Source organism: Cuculus canorus, chromosome 1 (assembly GCF_017976375.1).
Source record: "Cuculus canorus isolate bCucCan1 chromosome 1, bCucCan1.pri, whole genome shotgun sequence".
Lineage (NCBI taxonomy): Eukaryota > Metazoa > Chordata > Aves > Cuculiformes > Cuculidae > Cuculus > Cuculus canorus.
Window position 1 is genome coordinate 194,982,677 of NC_071401.1, and position 25,518 is coordinate 195,008,194.

General features: G+C 39.0%; 2 protein-coding genes across 5 annotated transcripts in view; one reads left to right on the plus strand and one right to left on the minus strand.

Moving 5' to 3' along the window:
* On the plus strand, positions 1-24,820 carry NAPEPLD (N-acyl phosphatidylethanolamine phospholipase D). Of its 3 annotated transcripts, XM_054067236.1 has the most exons (6): positions 4,208-4,218; positions 4,562-4,641; positions 11,374-11,686; positions 17,687-18,333; positions 19,393-19,507; positions 20,764-24,820. In XM_054067236.1, the coding sequence occupies exons 3-6, from the start codon at positions 11,390-11,392 to the stop codon at positions 20,887-20,889; spliced, it is 1,185 nt and encodes a 394-aa protein (XP_053923211.1). In that variant the 5' UTR covers positions 4,208-4,218; positions 4,562-4,641; positions 11,374-11,389; the 3' UTR covers positions 20,890-24,820. The 3 variants fall into 3 exon arrangements, with proteins under 3 accessions (XP_053923197.1, XP_053923211.1, XP_053923205.1); XM_054067222.1 differs by lacking the exons at positions 4,208-4,218; positions 4,562-4,641 and adding an exon at positions 1-185; XM_054067230.1 differs by lacking the exons at positions 4,208-4,218; positions 4,562-4,641 and adding an exon at positions 7,929-8,108.
* ARMC10 (armadillo repeat containing 10) overlaps positions 24,816-25,518 on the minus strand; it is an 8,278-nt gene continuing 7,575 nt past the window's right edge. For both annotated transcript variants that reach the window (XM_054067249.1, XM_054067259.1), the window contains exon 6: positions 24,816-25,142. In XM_054067249.1, the coding sequence (XP_053923224.1) occupies positions 24,888-25,142 (255 nt within the window). In that variant the 3' untranslated portion in view covers positions 24,816-24,887. The remainder of the gene's footprint in view (positions 25,143-25,518) is intronic.

A 25,518-nucleotide genomic window follows, 5' to 3' on the forward strand; every position in this document is an offset into this window, starting at 1 on the left:
CGCCATCTTGCCACCATGGCGCGGGGCCGCGCGCTGCTGGCCGCGCTGCGGGGCCGCGGCTCCTGCCGGAGGGGGAGGAGCGGCCCCATGGAGGAGGTGGCGGAGGGGGAGGGCGAGGCTGCTCCGGAGCGGCTGCGGCGGGGAAGGGGTGCTGCGCACCTGCTGCAGCGGGGTTCGCCCCGCGGGTGAGTGCGGGGGGTTCGGCTGCGGCCGGAGTGTGGGGCCCGAGCGCAGCGCTGCAGCCTGGAGCGGGGCGTGCAGCCCCGTGCGGTTCGGTGCAGCCCGGAGCGGGGCGTGCAGCCCGGTGCGGTTCGGTACAGCTCGGTGCAGCCCGGAGCGGGGCGTGCAGCCCGGTGCGGTTCGGTACAGCTCGGTGCAGCCAGGAGCGGGGCGTGCAGCCCGGTGCGGTGCAACTCGGTGCAGCTCAGCCCAATACGACTCGGCACGGTGCGGTGCAGCTCGGTACAGCCCAGCCTGGTGCGAGGCGTACAGCCAGGTACAGTTCGGTATATCTCGATGCAGCGCGGTGCAGCTCGGCACAGTGCAGCCCGGTGCACCTCGGCACAGCCCGGCGCGATGCGGTGCAAAGCAGCTCGGTGCGGTACAGCCCGGTACAACCCTGTATGGTAGGGTGCGATGTAGCCCGGTGCAGCCCTGTGCGATACGGGGCGGTACCGCTCAGTACAGCCCGATGCGGGGCGGTACCACCCTGGCCCCGGTTCCGGCTGGCGCTGCCCGTGCCGCCCCTCAGAGCCCGGTGCCTGGGACCGAGGCGGCTGGGACAGGGAGATCCCGTCACACGGCCGGGAGAAACAAATCCCGGAGCAAGAAGTCCTGCCTCCCCCTCGCGCTCCCGGCGGAGATGCTTTCGTTTCCCCTGAATCGGCGGTGAAACGCGCTGGGGGAGGTCCCGCAGCAGCCTGCGGACCCGCACCCTGGTCCCGAGGCTCCCTGGAGGCTCCTCTCGGAGCGGGGGCGCGGGCAGAGGCTCATCGGCAGCGCGCTGCGACGGGGGTGCGGAGGGCGAGGTAGTAACGAAGTCATTTAATGTAATTACTTCAGTCAAATCATCTGAATGATCGGCAATTATCCTTAGTAAGGATTTAGGGAAAGTATTCGCTGGTTGTCCGCACGGTGTGCAGTTAGGTTTGTATTAAACTTCTGCAAAAATGTTTTGGTTTTTTTTTCTAGTGGTATTTAGGATTTCTTAATCTTCTGTTTGGTAAATGGTGAGTAAGAAGCAGGTTTTTCAGTTTTAAAGGAAGGTGCTGTTTGTGTTGGCATATTTCTTCTTTATTTTTCAAACTGCACAGACTAAAGTGACATTAAAATCAAAGGTAGTGACAGGAAAAGCGCTTCTGTTTCTGGCAAAAGACTTGCTTTAATGCATAATAGCTAATGTATCAGTTAATGAAGTAGAAAGCCTGAATAATTGTCTAGGTAAGGCTTTCAGGAAAAGAAAAAGAAATAACATTTTTATCTTACTCATGCAAGAATTATTGCAATGTTTGTTTTAGAAATGCCTGAAATTATCTGAAATTGAAGTATTATATAAAATGGGAATTTTGAAGACCTGGAGACTGGCAAGCCCAGTCTGATTCACTTGCTGTGATAGAGAGGACGCATTTCGGAGAGGAGGAAGGTGAACTGTCCCAATATGAATAAGAGTTAATTTGTCTTCAGGTTGGCCCAAATCAAGAGAGATCTACAGCCGAAAAAAGGAAGCAATCCAATGTTATTATTATTATTTTCTTCACTTGTATTAGCTAAGTAGATTTGAAGAGTTATCTCAGCAGAAATCTGCTGTTTTCTCAGCCCTTAAAAGCTCAAGATTTGAATCAAAATGTCTAATTCTCGATTTAGAAATAGCTTTTAAAATCTTTTCTGCAAGTGGGAAAGCAATTGTTTTGTCTGTTGTGATGAGAAAAATGCTAATGCTCTACTTTAAGTAATGCCTATATATGTAACACCTGCTGTGAAATTATTTTTCCTTTGGTCACATCTGTAAATCCCTTCCTGATCTCACTTCAATGTTTTTCAATTACTCTAAATACGTAGCTTGCAGTGTGCTTGGTAGCACTGTCAGAGGAATCCTACTTCTAATACACTTGGAGCCAGGACCACGGTAAATCATTTGGTCATCTTATGTCTAAATGAGGCTTTGAGTAGAAAGGGATTTTTCTGTACACCAGATGTTGCACTTGCTTTGATTATTCTTAGGAAAACTAGGAAAGAAGTTACACGTTATTTACTGTTTGTCTGTAATATGTTAGCACTTAGCAGCTGTATAAAGGATGGATGGTTTGGGTTTCCATAGCATACAACTGCACCCAAGCAGACAAACCTTACAAAGCTGTTCAGCAAAGAGAATCGGGCATTACCAAGTGACATTGCTGCCGTTGCGTCCCTACTGTGAAAAACAAGGTCTGTTGAGATGTCATGTGAGTGAAGACAAGTGATAAGGAATGTATATCAAGATATATATCAAGAGATATTTCTTGTGTAAGACCTGTTACTGTGGTTGGAGGTGGTAGTGCTGCTGTCTGCAGAGTAAGGCTAATGATGAGATTTCACTTTTTATTGCTTATAACATTTGGAAATTATTTCAGTTATTTAGGTGGAAATCTCCCATGCTATGAACTGGTTTTTAGGAGAGAGTTTCAAGAAGGTTCAGCCATTTCTGGTAATGAGATTGTGACAATAACAAGTTGTTTATGCATGTCTGTTTAGGTGTGTTTAAATGAATCACCGTGTCTCCTTAAAACACCTACATATTTAGAATGGTGCCTCAAAAATTACTAGATGGCTGACATTTGTGTTGGAAATGCGCTTTGACTCTTTAATCAGCAAAAAACATAACTAAAGCACTTTGCTTTTCATTTAAAGTACATGAAGAGATATCAAAATCTAGACTGGCAGGAATAGAGTAGAAGGCTGGTTAAATACAGGAAAAAGGATTGTAATGAAAAATGTTAGCATGTTGTGACATTTCCAGTTTCCTTGGGTGTTTATGTTTTGCTGTGTCTGGTGTTCTACCACTTCTAATTGTTTTTAATGGCTGTGTTGCAATTAAAGAACCATAGGGGTGCTGCGTCATATATGCTTTCTGGTATGAAGTTTTGGAGATTCAAAACTTTTATATTTGGAAAGGTGTCTGGCCTTCTGGCTTAACTCACATGAAAGAACCTTTGAACAATTGCATTCCAGAAAAACGTATTTTTCAGCAATGAAAAACTTGTATTTTCCTTATTTTAACTGTTTGGGAAATTGTTTAGGTTTCAGTACGTTTGAGGTTAAATGTTACAAATAGTTCTATAAAATCCATATACTCTATATATTGTGGGGTTTGTATACATACATACCCAGACAGAAGGAGAGAGAGACTGTTACTGGGACAAGAAAAAGTTGAGCTTCTGTTGAAATCTAAGTAGATTTAGAAATAATTTAGGGAAATACTTTTATATTGCAGAGATACAACATTGGGTCATGTGCTTGGACTTCAAACTGAAGAGAGGGAATAAATAGACAAGCATTTAAATACATATATAAACAAAACTGTATGACTGTGTATTTACTTAAAAATAAAAACTAGTTTAGTGCTTGGGCGTTGCTGCACTTCCTGGACAACTGAGGTTTCATAAGGTTCTAAAGGATTAACCTCAGTGTGAGTCTAGAGGAAGTTTGCATAGGAGTTTGTTCCTTTCTGGCACAAAGAGAAAAGGAAAATGAAAATTAAAAGGCTTAGTAAATGTGGTGGAGATCGCAATTGCACAGCTGCAGACATAAATGTGTCAGAGCTGACCATAAATGAACTGCTTCAGATACTGCTTTGCCATGTGGATCCTATGGACCAAGGTTTTAACATGATTTCTGTCCACTCTTATGAAAACGGTTCTTACCTTGCCTCTGTGGCCACGTGCTACCAAGTAAATCTGATTTCTACCATACTGTGTTCAAGAGGAGCCTTAGTTTCATTGTGTGTAGTCGTATTTATTTTTACTCATATCTAATTGACATAAGAAGTTAAACGGGAAACCTTTACCCTCAGGGTGGAGTGCAAGTTTGTAATATTTTAAACTTCATTTTAGCTAAGAAAAACCTGCGCTGACAGCTTCAACACTACATAATAAAATACTAAACTGAAGCTGCATAGGCTGTTAACCCATGGGAGTGTGTTTATAAATGCTAACCTGAGAAGTGTGGTTGTTTTTGCTAACAGTAAGCCCCATCCTGGGAAGATTTACATCTATTGTTAACCGTAGTCACATCAATAGATGAACTGAAACTGATGAACTACATATTTGCATAAATGCTTACAAGAGTGGAGCTGGTGCCAGAACACTAAAGTCGGGGTCCAGGTTATGTAGCTGAGTTGATACAAGTTTTATGTTTGCTCTTTTGGAAGAGCTTTATTGAAATTCTGTACAGGTGTGAAGGGATGTCCAGAGAGCTTGTTGATGCTGGGAGTCCATGGTTTATCTGCTCAGCTGTCTGCATGTGCTATTTTCTCTTATTTTTTCTGTTGATTTTAAAAATTTTCTGCATTTGATTCATGATGTAGCTATTGTCTTGTGTACCACGACACAGCTGTAATGCACAACCCTTGCATTGTGTGTTGTCAGCCCGAGTCCTGCAGAGCAGGTAAGAGAACTTTCCAGCTCCTGTGTTTCCAGCATTCTTCCCTATACATTAAGGAGTCATATGAAGCTAGTTATTTAGGAAGAGCAAAGTAAAGCACTTTTGGTTTTGGTGCAGGGAAAACTGACTCCTGCTTTCCTTTGCTGACTGCTTCAGCAATAGCACAGGATTACATTGCTTTTGTGTGTAATCATAACAACAGTCTAAGCTGCTGTTTTAAATATGATAGAGACATGCCAAGTTCTGGATACTTTGATTCAAGACTGCAGTAAAAAATGAGAGTAGGGAGGGCAATAACTTATTTAAATAGCCCTGTATGGATAAAGAAATTGGCTGCTGGGTCTTTCATCTCTGTAATACGCGTGGCCCCTATGTCATGTCAGGGATCATAACCTAAACAGGATGTGCATGTAACAGAAAACTGTAATATTAAGTACAATTACATAACGTGGTTGGGGACTGCGAACTGCTCATATTGGACAGGGACAATCAGCTGGAGCACCTGGAAACAAAAAGGAAAATAGTTGTGTATTGTTCCAGTTCCAGGAAGAGGCATCTTTATGCAGTTGATACCATGCCTATAGCTGACCATATTTAACCCAGGGCTGAAGAATAGGTGGCTCCAGGTACTACTGATGAACCTGACTCTACAGCCTATTCACATTTGTATCAAGAGGCATATAAGGGTATAGCTGATAGGAACACCTAATGGCTGTGAATAGCTTTCTGTTGTTTTAGTTCCCCTAATGAGTGATCAGCATGTGTACTGGTGGGAGTGGGCTGCCATTTGGGTAGTAGGTAGCTATGAAATTTGCTTGGTTGTAATCTGAAACATCACTCTCGGAGAAGGCAGCTGGAGAGCTGAAGCAGCATCAGTACTAGATGTGAAACCTTGGATAAGGAATAGATGGAAAATGAAGTATTTTAAGGGAAGGGGGAATTGTTGAACCTAACTTGGTCGTGTATGTAACTGAGCTACACGGAGTGAATTCTAAATGGAGGGTATTTAATGAATTACTTTTTTTATAGCAGCACTGGTAAAAGCAGGTTTTGTTTACAACAATATATCCCTGTTCTTGCCCTTCCCTGTCCCAGCTAGTTTGTTGGTATAAACACTTGCATGGTTACACAGTGGTGCAGGTGAGATTTAAGTGCTTCTGTAGGGGATGGGAAGGTAAGAAGTGACTATCAGCTAGATCAGTTTCTTAAACTAATTCACCATGTGGACACAAATGTTTGTTTTGGCACATGCAGGCAGCGGTGAGGGCACACGTAGTGATGGCTGCGGAAGTAATATAGCTGTTATAAGAATACACCTAACAACAGACGACTGTGTGTAGATGCTTCACATTTGTTTTATTTGTAACTAATTCTTTTTTCTCTGTCATGTCTAAATAAAACTTGATTTTAATGTTGATGCTGAAAACTAGATAAGAATGGCACAGAACGCATCCTAATTCTCTGAGATTGTTTATGAAGAGAGCTACATCTGTGCCTGTTATCAACTCAGTTGCGCATCTCTCTTGAACAGCACACAAGATGACTGTAAAGTCAGGATACTTATGCATTTGTGGAAAACAGAGGACTGGGCTGGCAGCCTATAGCTGTGCTATGAAGTGAGTGTGTTCAAGAAAGAAAGAAGGCTGTGCTAGCATGGATTTCTTGCTTTGTTGATGTTTGGAAAATATGGACATGGGAAGTCACACAGAATCCCAAGCTGGCTGTTAAAATATCAGATAATTTGAATGTAAAGTTCTGCACTGCTTTTTCTTCCTCACAACTTTTAATGGCAATTCTCAAACAACAGAAGTGTTTATACATCACCTAATTGCAACCTTGAGAGATCTTCCTTTTGTGAAATCCTAAGGCCAAGAGCAAGGAATAGTTGCTGTTGCAACTACTGTTGCGGTCACAAAAATATATGTATAGTGAAAGAAAATTGGGTTGTGTAGCCATATATAGTTCTTGCTTTGATAAGTCTGCAGTGGTATGATGAGCAGCCCGAATTACCGTACAATAAAAGTTTAAATGCATTCAGAATTTTCCAGTCTCAAACTGCTCATTAATTATAGCAGACAATTTCAGACCTAAAGGAAAAATAAAAGCACAGCCAAAACCTAACTGGCAGTCTTTTGATAGTTGAGTGTGTGGGAGCCTTTTCTTCAAAAAATGACTTTTATGCTTCCTAGCATTTGTAAATACCTTAGCTTTTAGCTGAAATTTTTTTTTTTTTTTTTAGTTCCAAGTCAAACAGTGTGCTTAAGAAAATATGTGTGTTGAAAGAAAACTCTGAGTTATGTAGCAGCACATGGCTAGCAGAAAGCTCAGATTCTTGCTTTGGTAAAGCTACAGTGCAAGTGTGCAAGGAATTGTGAGCTGTCCCTTTTAGGTGACGTGTAGCGTAGCCCAGTTTGGGATACAGCCTTTAATGAGAGACAGCAATTAGAAATGAACCAAACTTATTGCTTCAAAAATGGGGAAAGTTAAGGATGTTTGGAAAGCTATGGAATGTTTGCAAGGTATGTGTAAAGTTTTGTGGATGTTGTTGGGTTCCAATAAATCAGAGGTTCAGAGTAACTCCTAAACTTTCTGGCTTATGCATTTGTTAAATATGGACCACATTTCTTTATAGAAAAGGATAAATCCGTCCTGGCAGACTTCGTGGTTAGTAGCATGACTGTGCATGTCTGTGTGCTTAGTAGGGGGAACTACATCCATTCCGGTTATGGAGTAGTGGGTCTGAGAGGAGGCTGTGTGGAAAAGGTGAAGAATCACATAGTAGATTTTATGTCAATGCATTTCTTCTTCAAATAAAATAATTTGGCTTGAAGTTCTGCAGTGTTTAAAGGACCATTTAAAAAGAAAAAATCAATGTCACAGTGCTCCTTGTAGCATTACTGTATCCTGTTTCCAACTTTCTTTTGGAACAGAAGGAGAAAGTATTAAAATGTTTGACTAAACTTTTAATTATGTTCCTAAATAAACAGAAGAGTGAAATTGAAAATATTTGTCTCCAATTATATAAGCAATGCTAAAATAAACAACTGAGCCTAAACCTGTTGTCCGAAGACTCGTTTACAAGAGTAAGCCTGTTTGCTGGCACTTAAGACATGGATGTTCCATGCCATCTCCTGTCTGATCTACAGCTTCTCTCTTGCTTTGTGAGTTACTAGGGCCCCCTTAGTATTTGGTGCTGGAAAACCAGTTATGTGAGCTCTGTGTTTCGATTCATGTTAGGTTTCATCCTATTAATCAGTGATGTTCTTTCCTTCTGTCTAGAGTGCCGTCAGACCTGGTGGGTTTGTCATGCCTAATGGTCTCCTTTAGTAGTTTGTGCGTCTTGGTCCATTTCCTTCTCTGAATTCAGCTGAAGCAGTAAAGCATCTCTGAGCAGGGAGAGGGGTGTTTGCCTTGTGGCTTGCCTGAGCCCCTCTTACCAGTGGTGGCAATCCACTTGCCCATGTTTGGGGGTAAGTCACCTCATTCTGAAGGATGGGTTCCATTTATTAAGAAAGTAGTTTAATGCTTTTAAGTAGAATAATACTCTTCCTCTTTGTTTAAAAGTGTGGAAAATAGATTTCTTGTGGAACCTTACAGTACCAAATGCTCACCAAGGACATGACCCCTCCCCCTTCTCCATCCCAAGTGAAGACAACTCCATTCCAGTTTGATTTTGGTGTCTCTATGACTCATGATTTGCCTGGCGATCCAGTGCTTCAGTTTATTTCTCAAGGGCCAAATTATTCTTGGTGAAGAATTCAGGAAAGCTGGATTAACAACTGGCTCATTTCTGGTTGGGTATTTTCTAGTATTTAAAATATATCTGCCAAATCGCCTCGTCTGTAGAGGCTTGTTTTGTAAAAGGGTAAGAATCTTCTTGGAATAATAACTGGTTGAGTTATATTTTAAGCTAATGATTGCTGGCTTTCAAGAAGTTATCGTTTATCCTTTTTTAATAAGAAAAATTAGATTTCTTTTACTGTTTTTTCCATGAATATTCTAAGATATGTTTTACCAGTTTAAATGAAACAGAAGGAAACTGACAAGACTGATACTTCAAAGGAATCTACAGTTCATTGGGAATACTTTGTCAGTTAATTGTTTGTAAATGTGTCCCTTTTTTAATGCATGTAAAAGGGTTTAAAGTATTCAGTGAGCACTGAGTTCTTTTATCACTTCAGTTGCTTATGGAATACTAATGAAAGTAATGTATGTGCATCATGTGGAAAATATGTTGGCAGACAGATACCTGCAGTGCCTTAAATGCTTTGGCATTGTCTTTGTTTAATGAGCATAGATGATCTCTGCTTCCCCCAGAGGTTTGTTACTTTCAGAATAAGATCAAAGGTTTATATGAAAATTTAAGAAAAGTAGAATTCACCTATTTTAGAGATGAATGAATAGATAATCAGAAGCTTGAAAATAGAACCTTAGGCACTTCGGTTTCTAATACAAAATGTCTTGTAGGAACAATAATTATGGTAGTTATATATATTTAAAAATCAGAGATGTTAACAGAAGAATTTCCTGGTATTAAGTATCTATCTGATTAAAGTTTTGTGATTTGTTTTCATAATGCTTTCTAGAAGAGCAGATGTTTTATGCTGTGTCTGCGTGCTTTGCTAAATTAATAAGCTGACTTGGCATTGAAAATGCTCTTTGAGGAATGGCAAAACAACCCCATGCTTACGTTAAAGTAACAGTTAAAATATCCATTACAATTTTGGGACTATTCTGTTTGCCTTTTTGTGACACTGATTCTTTCTGTTACCCTTTATGTCAGCTTAAAATGGCATAGAGCGAGTTGGGTGGTTGTTTCGTGGAAGGCTGATTCCAGTAAATGTTTAGTGGAATAGAGAAAAAAGGCTAGGAGTATCAACAGTTAAATAAGAATTGTGAGGCAGATGCAGTATCTTATCACTAAATAGAAAATAAATAAATGGAGTGGTTTCAGGAAAAGCACAGGGAAACTGGAGTGCAAAGCAATTACATTAAAACAGGATTATGATCAAAGGTCCTATCTATGAAAAAAATCTATCAGCAGTGTTCTCTGAATGTTCATGCTTCTTTATCAGAAGTTAATTTTGATGTTTTAGTATTTTCCCTCTACCACATGGCAAAATAATGTTTATTTTGTTAAGAAAAATTCACAGTATTTATCAACTGTCCTATCTGTGCAGCTGATGCTACCCTTGCTGTTTGCTGCTGAAATAGCAGGGACAGGCCTGGCATTCAAAGTTAGAGCATCACCAGTAAATGCATTTGGGTTAAATTTGATAACACTTCTTATGTGTGCAAAAATCTGAGCTGTAATGCTGCAGTGGCAGTGTATTTTTTTTTTCCTGTGATTATGAACTTATGAGGAGCACAGTGAGTTATGCATGCCCAGCTGCTTAGAGAATACCTCATTTAGGAATAAATTTCTAAGAAAACTGTGGACTTCAGTTCTTTCTCTGAAAATCTTGTTTGAGTGGACTGGCGCTGGTACATCAGCCTAGGGCTTCTCATATGAGCATACAGCTAAAGCTTGAATATCGGAGTTAATGAAACATTAGATACACTAAAACATGTGGTGGAGAGTTTTCCACAGGGCACACTTCATAATTTATTATTAAAAATTATTCCTGCAGCCAGGCAGCATGTCATGCTGTCTATTAATTACCGATCATCTTCTAGTTTTTATCAGGTAGACTTTCTTAGTACCAGAAAGTTGTGTAATCTTTAAAATAGCAACCTATTTGTTAAAGAAAAGCTGTTAGAACAGTATGTTTAGCTTCAAACAAAGCGCTGAAAGTAAGTACAGAAACTGAAGCATTTAACTTCGACTGAATCACTTCAGCAACTTCTAAAATAAAATTGAGATATTTGGCTTTTTCTGCCTTGGGTACAGTGAGATCATTAGGATTCCGTGTTCCTAAACTCGGCAATACTGGCGTGTGGTTTGGAATAAGAGACTCTGACTACTGAGTTTGCAATTTTCAAGGAATTGTGACTTTATAGAAAAGCTTTTCTCAATTATTTTCTCGCTTCTTTGTATTTCATGCTGGAATTAAGAGGAGACGTTGCAGCCATGATTTATTTGAGGTGTTCCAGGCCTCTTACTAGTCAGTTCAGTTAAATGTGTACCAATATTGTATTTGAAACAGTTACTTTTACTGTTATTACAATAAGCTTTTCCTTCATTCTGGACAAAATAGGAAATAGGACCAAATGTTTTTCGTGTTCTGACTTTTCTGCATGTATCTGCTGGTGGAAATAAAGTGTTATTGTCTCGTGAGGTGGCTGCTCTTACTATAAACAATGTCACTATATAGGCAAATCTGAAGGTATGGCATAGTTGCAGTGTTTCTTGGACAGCTTTACAGGATCGTATTGCATCGGGCACTAAATGTCATAAGATTCAGCGGGAACTGACTATTCTTGCAAAATGTAAATTAAGGAACCCTTCCCCCATACTCTGCAGTTGGTAGATAATGGTCTTAGTATCTGAAGCGGCGCATACCGGGGAGTAAAATTCTGCCTGAACTACAAAGAGAGCTCATGTCTACTTGCCACAGCATGTTTTTAAAGTCTTTTGTGTAACAGTAACTGCTTTAAAAGCATATTTTGTTGAGGAAAAAATACAGTAGGTCATAAAATGAGAAGGGCTGGCTTGTTTGTAATGTGTGAGGACACTGTCTTATGAATGCCGATGTTAGTCCAAGAAAAGATTGATTAATTTAAAATGTATTTTAGTTCTTCTCAAAAAGATATGGATAAGAAAATGGATGACGAGCAATCTTTGACTGCATGTAACCAGTACCCTAAAGAAGTGGTGAGGAAACGTCAGAATTCAGGTCGAGGCTCCAGAGGCAGCGATTCTTCCAGGACCTCCAGGAAAAGCTTCAGGCTGGACTACAGGTTAGAAGAGGATGTAACTAAATCAAAGAGAGGCAAAGATGGGAGATTTGTCAACCCTTGGCCAACATGGAAATCTCCAACCTTTCCAAATGTTTTGAAATGGTCCCTCATGGAAAAAAATAACAGCAATGTGCCGTGTTCAAAGCAGGTAAATACTTGCATGTTTTCTGTTCTTGATTTAGACTTCTTTTACCCCCACTCTAAACAGGACAGTTTCTAATACTTATTAGGCATCTTTTGTAGACTTTTTAAAGTGTTATTTTTCTGATTTTATTATCACTTTATTCTTTTCAAAAGGTAGGATGATAATTTCTGCCTCTTTAATTTTTTTCCTTCTTTCTGTTTTGTTCCACATCCTTTGATTTATTCAGCTGGGTTTATATTTACAAAACCAATAAAAACAGCCTCCTAGCTCAGGCATAAAGTAGTTATTCGCTTTCCTTTTTAATAGGCGTTGCCTTGTCATGTTATTTGTATTGCATGAAATAGCTGTGGCATATCTCATTTCAAAAATTTTGCCATTTTTTTCCCCCAGACTGCCATTTACTACATACGTTACATCTTTTTCATTTAAATTTAATAAATAGTTGCTGTCATTTATTTATGGAAGTGTTTGCAAATCTATGTTTTTCTGTTTCAGTACACCAGGAGATAAAATTGCATATGCTAAAACTAACCCGAGCGAGTATTTGCACTGAAATACTAAAGGTACAGTGCCAGTTTACTGGGAAACCCCATTATTTGTTCTTGGTGTGTTGCTTCTGTCAGATACTGTATATAGAGACGGAGGCAGGGGAAGCAACCTCTGAGTGAAGCTTCTTTTCCTCGATACTGGCAAGCCATGGGTTCTCTTTGTGGCTACAAGTCATAAAATGGCTGCAATGTTGACAGTTAGGATTACTTCTCAGTGTATTTTCTAATGTGCTGACTGCACTTCGGAAAAGCTGTGCTGAAGGGTGCACAACCAGGGAAAGCATTTTTGAACAGATAGATGTTAATAGTGCTTTTAAGAAGCCAATAAGGCATACATAAGCCATAAATCTCACGGTATTTAGCGAGGAGCTTGCACTTTTCATTGTTATCTTATGTGAATTACCTGTGAAGGAAGGAATTTGATCAGCTTTATGGACAGGAAAGCAAAGTTACTTATTAACACATGATGGTCAGAGTCTTGGACATTTCTTTAAGGATATGTGGTGCAAATCATGTTTAAGGGAGAAATAATTTTGGCGGTCATTGTTCTATAGTAATAATAATTTTACTTCAGAAAGAGGGAAAAAGAATATTTCAATCTTGAGATCCCTTCCAACAATTTACTGTTTCAAATTCGGTGTCTTGCTTCTAGACATTATCTGCACCTTGCAGTAGCGCCTCTGTGCATTCAGCCTCCCAGGCAGTGTGCTGCACTGTGATACTTTGGCCACGTTTGACTAAAATTCACGCCTTGGCGCTATCAGTTGCTTTTGACCGCTGCCCTATTCCGTATGTGTGCAATAGGTTTCCTATCTTGCCACCGCCAGTCAGAAACCCAGTTAGTGACTGTCGTATCTAATAGGCAATGCTAAGGTGTGTTACAGAGTGCAGAATATACAGCACTCTGATGGCAGTGGAGAACTGCACCACTTCCCTTTAATTTACAGATTATCCCTGCAACAAAGGATGATTACAAAGGAATCTATGCTGTACCAGTTGTAAAGCTGTATCTCTGACCCAGCTGGCATTCATTTTGGACTTATATTATTGCTTTGCATATAATCTTTTTTAATTAAGTGCCACCAATTATTCAGGAACTCAGTGGAGTAAAGCAGAAATAGAAAAACCTAGAGAGGGATCAGTGAAAGGCAATTCTTGAGCCCTCAGCCATTTCAGTGCTTGTTCCACTTATGTTTGCTCCACACCTAGATTGACATGAAAGCACTTCTGAACTTGTTTAAAACTTATATTAAGGGCTCCATGTTTATTTAGCACTGCTAGATAGCACATCCTTTGACCAGACTCCTACTTCAGTTTCCACAACGAGTGTGCCTAGTGATACCCTGCTGTGCTGGGCAGGTCCAGTTTATCTGTATCAAGTGCTTTGCATATGTAAAAAAAATAATATTATCCAGAATATGTACTTCACTGTGTAAAAGCTATATGTATTATAATCATGCCTTTGCAACAAGCCTGTATCATTATCCAGAATGCACACGCTTTTTGTATTATCATTGCAGGCTATAATAATAACTTCTTTTCAGTGCTGTCAGAGTATCTTTTTGTTTGATCAACAGTTTAGGTCGTTGTCGTTTCTGTAAAATCCAGTGGTATTCCAGTGTGCACTAAGCACCAAAAATCCTAAGCTAATTAGCTAGTCTTACCAAAGCCCTCATGTGCTTCTTCTTGTTTTGCATTAGGAAGGAAAGAAGAACATGAGAGGGGGAAGGGGCACAGCAGGAGTAGGTTTTTTTGTTACTCCAGTGATGGAGATAAAACAGTATAAGGCAGATTTTGCTTCTGTTGGTAGCGGATTTGACTTTAATGCTGTATTTCAAAAATCTGGTATAATTCCTGTAGTATGAATATGTTTCTGGTTAGTCTGTCAGAGAACGAGATGTACAGGTTAAAAGTTCTATAAGATTATGTGTTTTGTTCATGTTGTTTTATCCTGTTTTATGAGTTTTAAGGATTTAATATTGAAGCCAGCAGAACTGGTGTTTTAGTTTGAAACCTTGTGAGCTGAATAACGAGTCCTTATTGCTTTAAAAGGTAATTGTGGGGATTTTAGTATATTTCTGTAAAATACTAAAAAAAATCCAAACAACCCCAAACATAAACCACATGCACTGAGAAGTAATTTATTTAGGTACTTCCCTTTGTGTTTTTACTACAGTAGCACAACAAAATGCCTGATTTCTGATTTCATCCTCTCATCTCATCATTGATTAGGCCTGTGTATGACAAACCTGTAGCTCTTGTACAGAGTCAGTGCTTTCCAAATTACACTGCCTTCGTGCTCTTGCTTTATTTTAACTTTTTGTTCCCAGAATTTCATTTAAATAGATGAGGAAGCCAGTTGTTTGAGCTGTGTTACTCTTTATTTATCAAGCTTCCTATCTGTGTGTCCTTTACAAATGCCTATTATAGTGATTAGTTCTACCTTTAAATTTACTGTTCGAAATACTTAATATGTGGTGTTTGTCCTAGTCACACCCCTGTAAAGCCTTTAGTAGGGCAGATGTGTTGTAGCTTTATCCCGGTGAGCAGCTAAGCCCCACACAGCTCACTCCCCCACTGTGGGATGAGGAGAGAATCACAAGGGTAAAAGTGAGAAAACTCGTGGGTTGAGATGAAGACAGTTTAATAGATAACACGAAACCCACATGCACAAGCAAAGCAAAACAAGGAATTCATTCGCTATTTTGCATTGGCAGGCAGGTGTTCTGTTTTCCTGGAGGTGGCTGGGCTCCATCACACATAACAGTTACTTGGGAAGACAAAATGCCACAACTCCGAATGTACTCCCTTCCTCCTCCTTCCTCCAACTTTATATGATGAGCATGACATCATACGGTGTGGGATATCCCTTTGGTCTGTTTGGGTCAGCTGTCCTGGCTGAGTCCCCTCCCAGTTTCTCATGCACCCCCAGCCTACTGGTTTTGACACTGCCTAAGCTAAAACATCAGTCTGTTTCGGTCACAAGTCCAAAACATGGCACCATATCGCTAGTAGGAAGAAAAATAACTGTATTCTATACAAAACTAGTACAATATGTTTAAGTTCCAGTTAAGAACTCATTGTTCACCTCTGGTCACCAGGTCTTAATCCATTTAGTATTGCTTGTTAATATGACATGATGCTAATTTAAAAAACTAGTTTGTGTCAAATGCCAGCAACAATAAAGTGGATTCATTTAGAGTTCCCAGAGTAAGTTGTAGTCTGTCTTAAAAAAAATGCTTAATAAGAACGTTTTCCATAAAAAAAGTGCTTACTGACCTAAATTGCATTATGACAATTAATTATTAAATTCCATGTCTGAGTTTAAATTTCCTTGATATAATCTGATTTGTCAATTTAACCATGTATATTTTGGTGGGTTGTTCTCATTTATATTTTTGAGTATTATGTCAGTTTTGTGGATCTTCCACTCTTTTTTTAACTGAAGTGTCACAATATAACGCTCTCTGGTTCTGATTTCTCCTGCCAGTGTTGTTCTCGTGTATTTAGAATGAAATAGAGGTAGGAAGAGTTCTTTCTTGGAGGAGCAGGAGTTTGTCTCAGTCTAATACTCATACTTTGTTTATTCTTGAATGAATTAAGTGACGGTATTGTACTAATCCTATATTCAGCTTTATGGAAGGTTGCCTAGTTCTCATTCCTGAAGACAGTAATGAAGCTTTTCCAGTGCACGTCTTGTCCATTAGCTCTCAGAAAAAAGCAATTTCATGAATATTTTATTACTTACAGTAGAATTGCAGGAGGGGGGGTGTTTGTTTTTTCATAACATATGCCCTGCAAATCAATAAAATATTGTGGAGAAAGTAACTTTGAATCTGTCAGGACTGTTTAGCAAGGGAAATCCTAGACTCATAAACTGTCACAGCATCAGCTGGGCTTTTAAGGGAGCAGGAGGTTAGCTGTACATTAGCTCGCTGATAGCGCTAAGTACCTGTCCTAGACCAAGAGAATGAGAGCAGCAACCATGACAGGGAGAACTTAACTAGGAACCAGAACTGCTGGACATCAGTGATTACCAGGGAGAGCAGACTGTCAGGAGTCTGTAGAAGCTGCCTAACACAGGAAATTTTTTCTCTAGTGGTATGAGGAGTTCAGAGCAGAACTGTGTAGGAGAAGAGCCTTCGTCCCACTGCGACAGAGCTGGAGAAATATGGTCAGGAACTCTGAGAAGACTTTTTGTTTGGTTGGTTTGTGGTTTTGTTGGTTTTGGTTTTTTTTTTTTAATGGGAAAACTCTTATTGATGACAAATAAACCTTCTGCGTAAGCATCTTAACCAAACTGCAGTGAAGAATACAACTTCTGTTCAAACTGAGAGGATGCACAGTGCTTGGATATTGAGTTTTGATAGAGAAGGTACAGCCATGGCCTCCTTTGTGTCCACAGTAGCACTCTTATGGCTACATGTGGAGACAAATTTGGAAGCTGGTTGAGCTGAAAGCTATCTTATTTTCCTTGTCTGGAGTAATGTTCAGCTCGATCAGTTCTCTGACCTGTCAGACTTGAGTGAGGACTGCATAAGTATTCATGCTGGAACAAGAGGGGAGGTGAGGGAAGATTTGCATAACTTTGTTACACAGGAGTATGGATTTAGGTTGATTTCAGTCAGACTTCATCCTGAACATCCAGGGATGTCTGTATTGTGATTTATTCAGTAATAATGAAAATTTAATTATCTCAAAGGCTTCAATAAAACACGAGAATCATAGCTCAGTGCCTTAAGGTCTGTCTTAAAATGAGAATCTGAGTTTTAGTTTGTGTTTTATGAGTGTTCACTGAATTACTGGTAGGATGGGAAGAGAGAATTGTAAAAGCTAACATTAGTCAAGTGAGGTTAACCTCCATGTGCTGCTGCTCTATGTAATGGAGAGTGAGAGAGAGAGGGTTCTGCTAAAGGCTGATAGAACAGAGCCTTTCTGGAGTGCTGTTGGGAACATGGTATTCTCTTTCATCTGTGGGTTTGTGCCTTATTTGTGCTAGGGCTTGGGAGATGCATCATTTAGTTGCACAGGCTAAACTTGAGCATTTATTACAGTAAACTTGTGTGTGTATACACACACGCACACACAATGTATTATTTTCCGCATAGGGAAAGCCAATTGATTGCAAAGCCGTCCCCAGGACTCTGTTAGTACCTTGCAGAACTTCCACTGCAACACTTTCAGACTCTTATTTATTAGTAGATCATCTTGCCTGATGAGATACTCCCGACTGTCCTGACAGAGAAATCAAAACATTACAAAAACCTAAGATGAAAGTAGCTGAGAAATGGTGATTAAAAAGGCATCTGTTTTGTGTTGCAGTTCTCTGGTTGCTTAAAAATATAAACAAAACACAAGTCTTGACTGTAATGATTTGTACCTTGTATGCAGTTTTTGTTCCATAGCCAAGTATTTTGAAATCTCTCATGCATCTTGTGTTCTTTTTTTTTGCTAGGAACTTGATAAAGAGCTTCCAGTGTTAAAACCATACTTTATTCAAAAGCCGGAGCTTGCTGGGAAGACAGGAACAGGAATGCGAGTCACGTGGTTGGGACATGCCTCAGTTATGGTGGAAATGGATGAACTCATATTCCTTACTGACCCAATCTTCAGCCAGCGAGCTTCCCCTACTCAGCTGATGGGTCCCAAGCGCTTCCGAGGACCTCCTTGCACAGTACAGCAGCTCCCCAAAATAGATGCAGTTGTGATCAGCCACACCCATTACGATCATTTGGACTACAACACTGTAACGAGTTTAAATCAACGCTTTGGGAGTGAGCTGCGGTGGTTTGTGCCTTTAGGGCTCTTGGACTGGATGCAGAGATGTGGTTGCGAGAACGTGATTGAACTGGACTGGTGGGAAGAGAACTGCGTCCCTGGTCATGATGCGGTAACTTTTGTCTTCACCCCTTCTCAACACTGGTGCAAAAGGACTGCGACAGATGATAACAAGGTTCTTTGGGGCAGCTGGTCTGTCTTGGGACCTTGGAATAGGTTTTTCTTTGCAGGAGATACTGGATATTGTGTTGCTTTTGAACAGATAGGTAAAAGGTTTGGACCTTTTGATCTCGCTGCCATCCCTATTGGAGCTTATGAGCCAAGGTATGAAAATCCAAGTTGAATCAAAATACATAAATGATATACCGATGCCAAAAAAAATAAACCCAGAAATGAAAAGTGTAGGTGTACGTTATTAAGAATATGTAATAGACTATGGATGCAAAAGAAGGAAATTGCTGAGGCCAAAGGAGCTTGCTGAATGACAGGAAAGGAGAGGGGAAAAAAAAAAGCAGGCTGTCAGAAGATGGAGCTGAAATGTTTAGGATGATTGCCTGTGTATGTGTGGTATTCCCGGAGAGTTTCTTCTTCAGTCTTAAGCAGAGCAAGGGATAAATCAGCTGATTTTCTTCCATGAAAAATGTTGAGTAAATATCTGGAATTACTTTGTGGCTCTTTTTCTGAAATAGCATCACTGAATCCAAGCCAGTTAGAAGCATGCAGTTTGCTGCATTTTTCTCTTGCTTGTTTACACTGTTTTGCAATTTACCTGGAAATGGAGATTAATCCTTTATAGAGTGTGAAAGATCTGTTTGTGTTTAGACATTTGTATCCTACTTATAACAGGGTATCTAAACTTTTTAGATGATAATGCTTACATAATTTTGCTGGAAGCAAAGCATGTGTAGGCTGGGAAAGTGAGATAGGAATCACAGTTAATGTGGTAAAAATCTGGTATCTTTCAAGAATTGCCAGGTTCTCTTCTGCTTTACCACCGTTCCCTTAGGCTATGTTCTGAAGCACACACTTTTTGGTGTGTGCTTCTAGCACAGAATTTTTTCAGAGTTGGATTTAAATCTGTGGCCTTAATGCCTCAAGGCACCAGTAATGTGTCCTTATACTATTAAAAGTATAGATGAGAAAAAAGAATGTTTGAAAAGGGGAGTGAAATACATCAACTGCTGTTTTGTAGATACGTTGGTATATTCCTACTTGTTAATTTTGGGTTGTCTGTGTGTTCAAACACACACTCGGTAATTTTTTTTATTAGGCGAGTGTATTTTTTTACTCATTTAGATTCTTTGCAGCTTACCCAATGAAAGTAAAGAAGAAATCTGGCACTGAATTAGGTGACACAGAAAAATGTGCTTTATGTTTTGGTAGGTGGTTTATGAAGTACCAGCATGTGGATCCTGAAGAAGCAGTAAGAATCCATATTGATGTTCAAGCAAAGAAGTCTGTAGCAGTTCACTGGGGGACCTTTGCTTTAGCAAATGAGGTAAATTTCAACCCTATACATGAGTTTAGATTTCCTGAGTATGCAGTTGTTAATGAAGCTTTGCTCTTGCAGTTTAACCTATGTATCTGTACATGTACATATATGTTTGTATGAGTGAAGAATTGTTACTATATACACTGCAGCTAAAAACAATGCTTTCCATAAACGGTTACATAAAATATTTCCACGGCTCAGATTAATTTGAAAGCACAGAGTGGTTGGAACAAACGTGAGGATTTGTGGTATCTGAAAGCTGAGGAACATGAAAGGTGGGAGGGACGCATGTAATAATAAAAGTAAACTCAGCAGTCCATCACTTGGTGACGGTAAGAATTGCAGACCTGTAGGTCTATGCAGCGTTTATTAATTACGTCTGTCTAGTAATTGAACTGAATAGTATAGTTGGTTCATAGTTAGATACTAGCAAAATGAAAAACTGAGTCATGCTGGGTTTCTGGGGTGTTTTTTTAATGTTTTTAGCCCCTGCCTCAGTTCTAAAAAGAGGCCACCCAAGTACCTTCAGTGAGTAAAAATGCACTGAAAGGGGGTGTCTGCATCTGCTTTGATAGGCCTTGTCTGGTAGCTGGTTTTTAACTTTGCCTTTGCATCACTTGCACCACTTTATCTTATAACTCATTCCTGATGCCGTAGCTTTGTTCACCTGATAACATCAAGTTTTCTTTAACTTGGATATAACACTTTTTATCCACAATGCTTCCAGTCAGTGGTGCCCATGGTACAAATGCACATGCATTTAGAAGTACAAAAAAATGCATGATTTTTCCCTGATTATGCCTTTTCTGAAATGTAACAAATATAATCCAGTGATTGGGGTGGGACCTCACTGGAATGGTTCTGGTTGTCAAACTGTACCACTGACAACCAAGTTTTGCTCAAGGAGAGCAAGAGGCACCTGCTGCCCCTCTAGCTCTGCTTTTGCTGCGCCGGCAAGAAGGAATCACCCTGTTCCTGCTGCCCAGAGATTTAGTTCCATATACGGAAGACTGACTTTTGGGTGAAAGGTTGTGCTTTGCTAGTTACTTTATAGGTGTAAATCAGCGTTCTTACTGTTTAAAACTGAAAATGAAACCAAACATTTTAATATGACAAATATATCCCTCCCTTTCCCTTTAAAATAATGTTTATAAAGTAAACCATTTCTTGTTTAGAGCAGTTGATATTCATTTCACCTCCTTCCCCCTGCCTCCAAACGCTGCAGTGGTATCTTTTCCTTCATATTATTCTCATTTTTCCAGTATTACTTGGATCCTCCAGTTAAACTGAATGAAGCTCTTGAAAGATACGGCTTGAAAAAAGATGACTTCTTTGTCTTAAACCATGGAGAATCACGAGACTTGAGTACAAATGATGGGTTTGAATAATGAAACAGGAACAGCTCCTTGTACGCCCTGTTTGATTTGAACTAGCAGTTAATCTTATAAGTATTATGTTGTACTTACAAAGTAGATTTTTTGAAGTGAATTGGATTTCTAGTTGCCAGATTTGTCAGCTTCAGAACTAAAACCTGCATACCTATTTCATGATAAATTTTACCAGCTACATTGTTTATAGATTTCAAGAGGTGACCTAAAAACTGGTTGGTATATAAAGAATTGTCTGGGAATAACTTGCAATTTCAACTCTTACATCTACTGATGAAGAGTATTTAAAAAAAAAAAAAAAGGTGATTTATCTTACCTGCAGCAGCAATAATAACCTCAGCACAGGACACAGTCTTAGAATTAATGGTTGAATGCGTCATTTTAAGAATATAATTTCCCACTTGTCAGTCATTAATCTTAAGGTTATGCCCTGTACTTTGACAGCTTCACTGTATGTTTTGTTGGGTGGACAAATACCATCTTGCCCTGTTGTTAAAGAAAAGTAAAATAATTATTTTACTGAGTGCTTCAACATTTTCATATATTGACGAACCACAAAAGCTGAATTTTACAATGATCTAAAGAAATGTGCCTTTTAAAGAGAGAGATAATTTAATATTGCATCATTAACGTGTAAAACTTACTGCTGGACAGAGTATCTGCACACTTTCATTGTTTTGTCAATATTTTTAAGTTAGGTCCGAATGTGTCTACAATAACTTTCTTGTCAAATGCAGTACATGAAATAGAAGAATCCCGTAATGGCGCTTGTCTTTGCATTCACTCAGCCTATTACTAAGTACTTTTTTCTTTTTTTTTTAAGTGAAAAAACTTAAGCAAGGGCTGCGCTATTTTTTCTTATAGTTTCCCTGTAATTTTAAAATTGAATGAGAGATGACAACATTGTTTAGTATTGTAAAACTTGGCTGAATGCATCTGTATCAAATTGCGATGCTAATTTACAGAATTAAAGCTTATTGTTGCCAATAAAATGGGTTGATATTCTTCTTCATAATTTGTTGGCAAATAATTTTTTTGTTCATGATTTGCTTTTGTCTGTGGGATATGTGCATTGTTTTCTTTTTACTGTGCATTATATTTTATGCTCATACTCTATGAAGATAAATAAAAACCAACAAGTTATTTCCTTGCAATTTCAAGATATGAGCTTCTGGCAACTAGTTAAAACCAGTTAATGAGATTTCATGCTAGGAACAAACTGAAGAAATGTATCAACTGCTGACAGCTATCTTTAAAAAAATTATATCATGAAATCCTTGAAGTCTTACAGATCTTCATGCCAACAATGAACAGCACAGGGAGGCAAAGATCAGTTACTCCAAGCTCACATAGAGGAAAGGTTCTGGAACAGAGGATTACATTTACATGTAAGAAGTAGCTTATATTCCTTTAGTGGGATTCATTTGACAAAATCTATATTTCTTTATTTGAAAAGGTAATTCTAGTGTGGTCTAGGTGTATTCAGCAGACCGTTTTCAGAACTGGTTTAAAACCACTTTCAGTCACTCAGTGTTGATTTGGGGAGGGTATTTCAGATGAAGTCTCTGTTGGGCCTCACATTTACACAGTAGCACCAGTAATAATTTGGGTAATATAATGCATATAACATGTTCATAATATTGTGGAGGACACTGAGCTGCAGGATGTTTTGAGAGTGTGGTTAAAATTAAAGGGTTTTTTTTGGTTTTTTTTAGAGTTTTCAAAATAATCAATAGACTGTTCTGTAAAATTCTGTACTTTGGAAAGAAGCAATGAAACTAAAATACGGCATACCTAGATAAGCAGCCGCATAGCAGAGAAGTGCTGACTAGCAAGGGCAAGAGACTAGATATCAGTAATGACTTATGTTTTGTGTTGGATCTATTAATACACACCACTTGCGTGTGTAACGGTGACTTATGCTTTGCTTTGTGCTGATAAGATTCCACCTAGGGTACGTGGTGCGGGACGAAAAAACTAGACACACGTGTGAAGGCACTTTGGGGAGTCTTGCATGGTGTCAAAAGGACTTAATAGAATTGTTCTATAAAGAAAGCATTTAAAAATAGGTCCTTCTAGACCAGAAAAGAAGACAAGATTATAACAAGTTTTCATGTGTTTTTAGAAAATGGGACAAAGGTCACTTGTTTGTGTCAGCTGTCAAAGCAAAGCATAAGAGATCAACTTTGATCATCAAAAAGATGATGTCTGAAAAACTTGGTTTTAGGTTGGAGAACACAGAGAAGAATGTCTAAATGACTCCATTGCTGAGAAAACATATATATACCTATGTAGGTGGGGTGTGGGTGTACGTGTATATACATATATATCAGATATACCTAGAACAGGCTAGTTTTAAGTTCGTGTCAGAAGAGAAAGGTGTGAGATCCATAAATTCTTAATATCTGACCTAGTCTTTATTTTTCTTTGTTAAGTACAGAAGCAGAAAAAAAACTAAATCTACGAAAAGTGGCAAAGCACTAAGGGATTGTAATGCAATTTGCTTATTACAAAATAAGCAGTATTTTTGGAGCAGTGGGAAGGAGAAAGGGAAGATCACTGTCGCTGCTGAGGTTGACAGGGTTCTGACTGGGAATCATGCCAAGTTCTATTTCTGCCTTAATTGTATTCCTGAGGAGTTAAAATTACCTATGTAGATAAATTGGATACATGTAGCTTTACCCCTGTATTGATCAGAGCTTAGCTACCTTGTATTTTCAAGGTCGAGTCTTTTTTGCAGTTTTAGCTATTTGCCAATTTGCCTACTGAAGAATAACTAAAATTGCTCTTGAATTATGGAAAGAGACAAGAGTGTTATTAAGAGCAGATTGGCAGTATTAACTTAGGAAGAGGAAGCCTCAGGTAACAGTTCAGGTAATGCATGTTTCTTGAAAATGGTACAAGGTGGAAAACTTGTTTTCCAGCCTTTGCGTCTGACACTTTTTACTTTATGATGCAGTGTTCAGGAAGTCTTAGTCTCATTTTAGCATAAAAGGTGTTTCCTAGTGTGATTTATGTTCATCAATGAAACTTCCTGCGGGTTCTTTTACAATGATGTTTACATGTATTCCACTTCCAATTAACGCTGCATTAATGATGAAAACTTTATGGGGGCTAACTGCTCAGAAAGATTATTCTGATGACACTCCAGCTGTAGAGAAAAGGGACTAAACTCTCTGAGGAAAGCAGGCTCAAGAGCTGCTACAGAAGACGAAGCTTTTGTAAAAGTGTGTCTGATACTGCTCGTGTAGACTCTTATAAAGAGGAGGATGTTGAATTGCACTTAAGGATAATATCTGACTCAAAATATTTTTAAAAATGTCTTTTTTTCAAGTGTGGAGACCTTGCACAGTTGTGGTTAACTGCACTGCAGTGTGGTTAAATGGAATGGATGTACTAAACATACAAGAATGTACTTTTAGAATATATTCTGTGCAGGTAAGGTGAAAAAAACATAGGCTGATTTACTTTAATGTGCGGCTTTATTTGAAAATGCCACTTCTGTAAGAAGCCAATGATAATTTAGTATTGGTTTTATTTAATATTTTCTAAGATTTGGTTGCACCCATTTAATAGATAGAAGATAAATAAAATGTAAATGTGTGATCTCTAATTCCTAAATCTTCAATGCACCATTCCATGAAGATATTTATTCAACACCTTTAAAGTGACAAATTCTTTGACATTGAGAAGAATATTTCAATAGACTCTACTCATCCATTTAAAATGTCCATTGTATGTTTGAAAGTTTTTTGTTTTAAACTCTTCCTCTCCCCTTTCTGTACCAGCTATACAGTCATTCCTCAATACAAATTAAGCCATGCTTTTACATTGCTCATTAAAAAAAATCTGTTATGAGATACAATGTATTCTCTTTCATAGTAACTGATTTGTGCCCAGTAATATGGTAGTAGTCAGTATTTTTTCTTTTTTTTTTAGCATAGCATTCTTAAGATTAGATATTTTCATCAAGTCAGTCCGTTTCTGATGGTAAATCACTATTGTGTTAATATCCTCACAACTTGCTCTTTCACTTCTGTATCAGGGTGATGCAATAAAGATGCCAGTTTCTGAGCAAATTGGGTAGAGTCCCTGCAGAGTGTAAAGAAAATTGAATCTTCACTGTATTGGTCTTGAATCACGGTGCCATCTTCATTGTCCACGTTCTTTTTCAAGTTTGCTGCAAGCGCCAGGGCTCTAAGCAGAATATCTCTGTTTATACGGGTGTCAAAAAGTAACAGTAATGATGGCACCTAGGATATGCAAGAAATAATCCATACTTAATCACCAGCACGAAATACACGTAACTAAATTTCCTAATTTAAAAAAATTGGGAAAAACCCTGCACCTAAGCTGTCTAAACCAGAAACCCTATGAAATACCAGAACTCCATGCGCTATGAAAGCACGCCAGACACTTGCACAGCACAAACATTTCCACTTTAGAAAAGACTGGCTTGTGCATCACATGCTAATAAAATGCTTTGTACTTTCAGTCTTCAAAATGTGGCTGTCTGGAAAATTCCCATTGGGAAGAGAAGGTCTCTTTTCCCTCTCCATAATGTTGCTTTTGCCTTCTGCAGTGATCTGAATGTTTTTGTTAGCACATCTGATAAACAAGAAAAGGCTA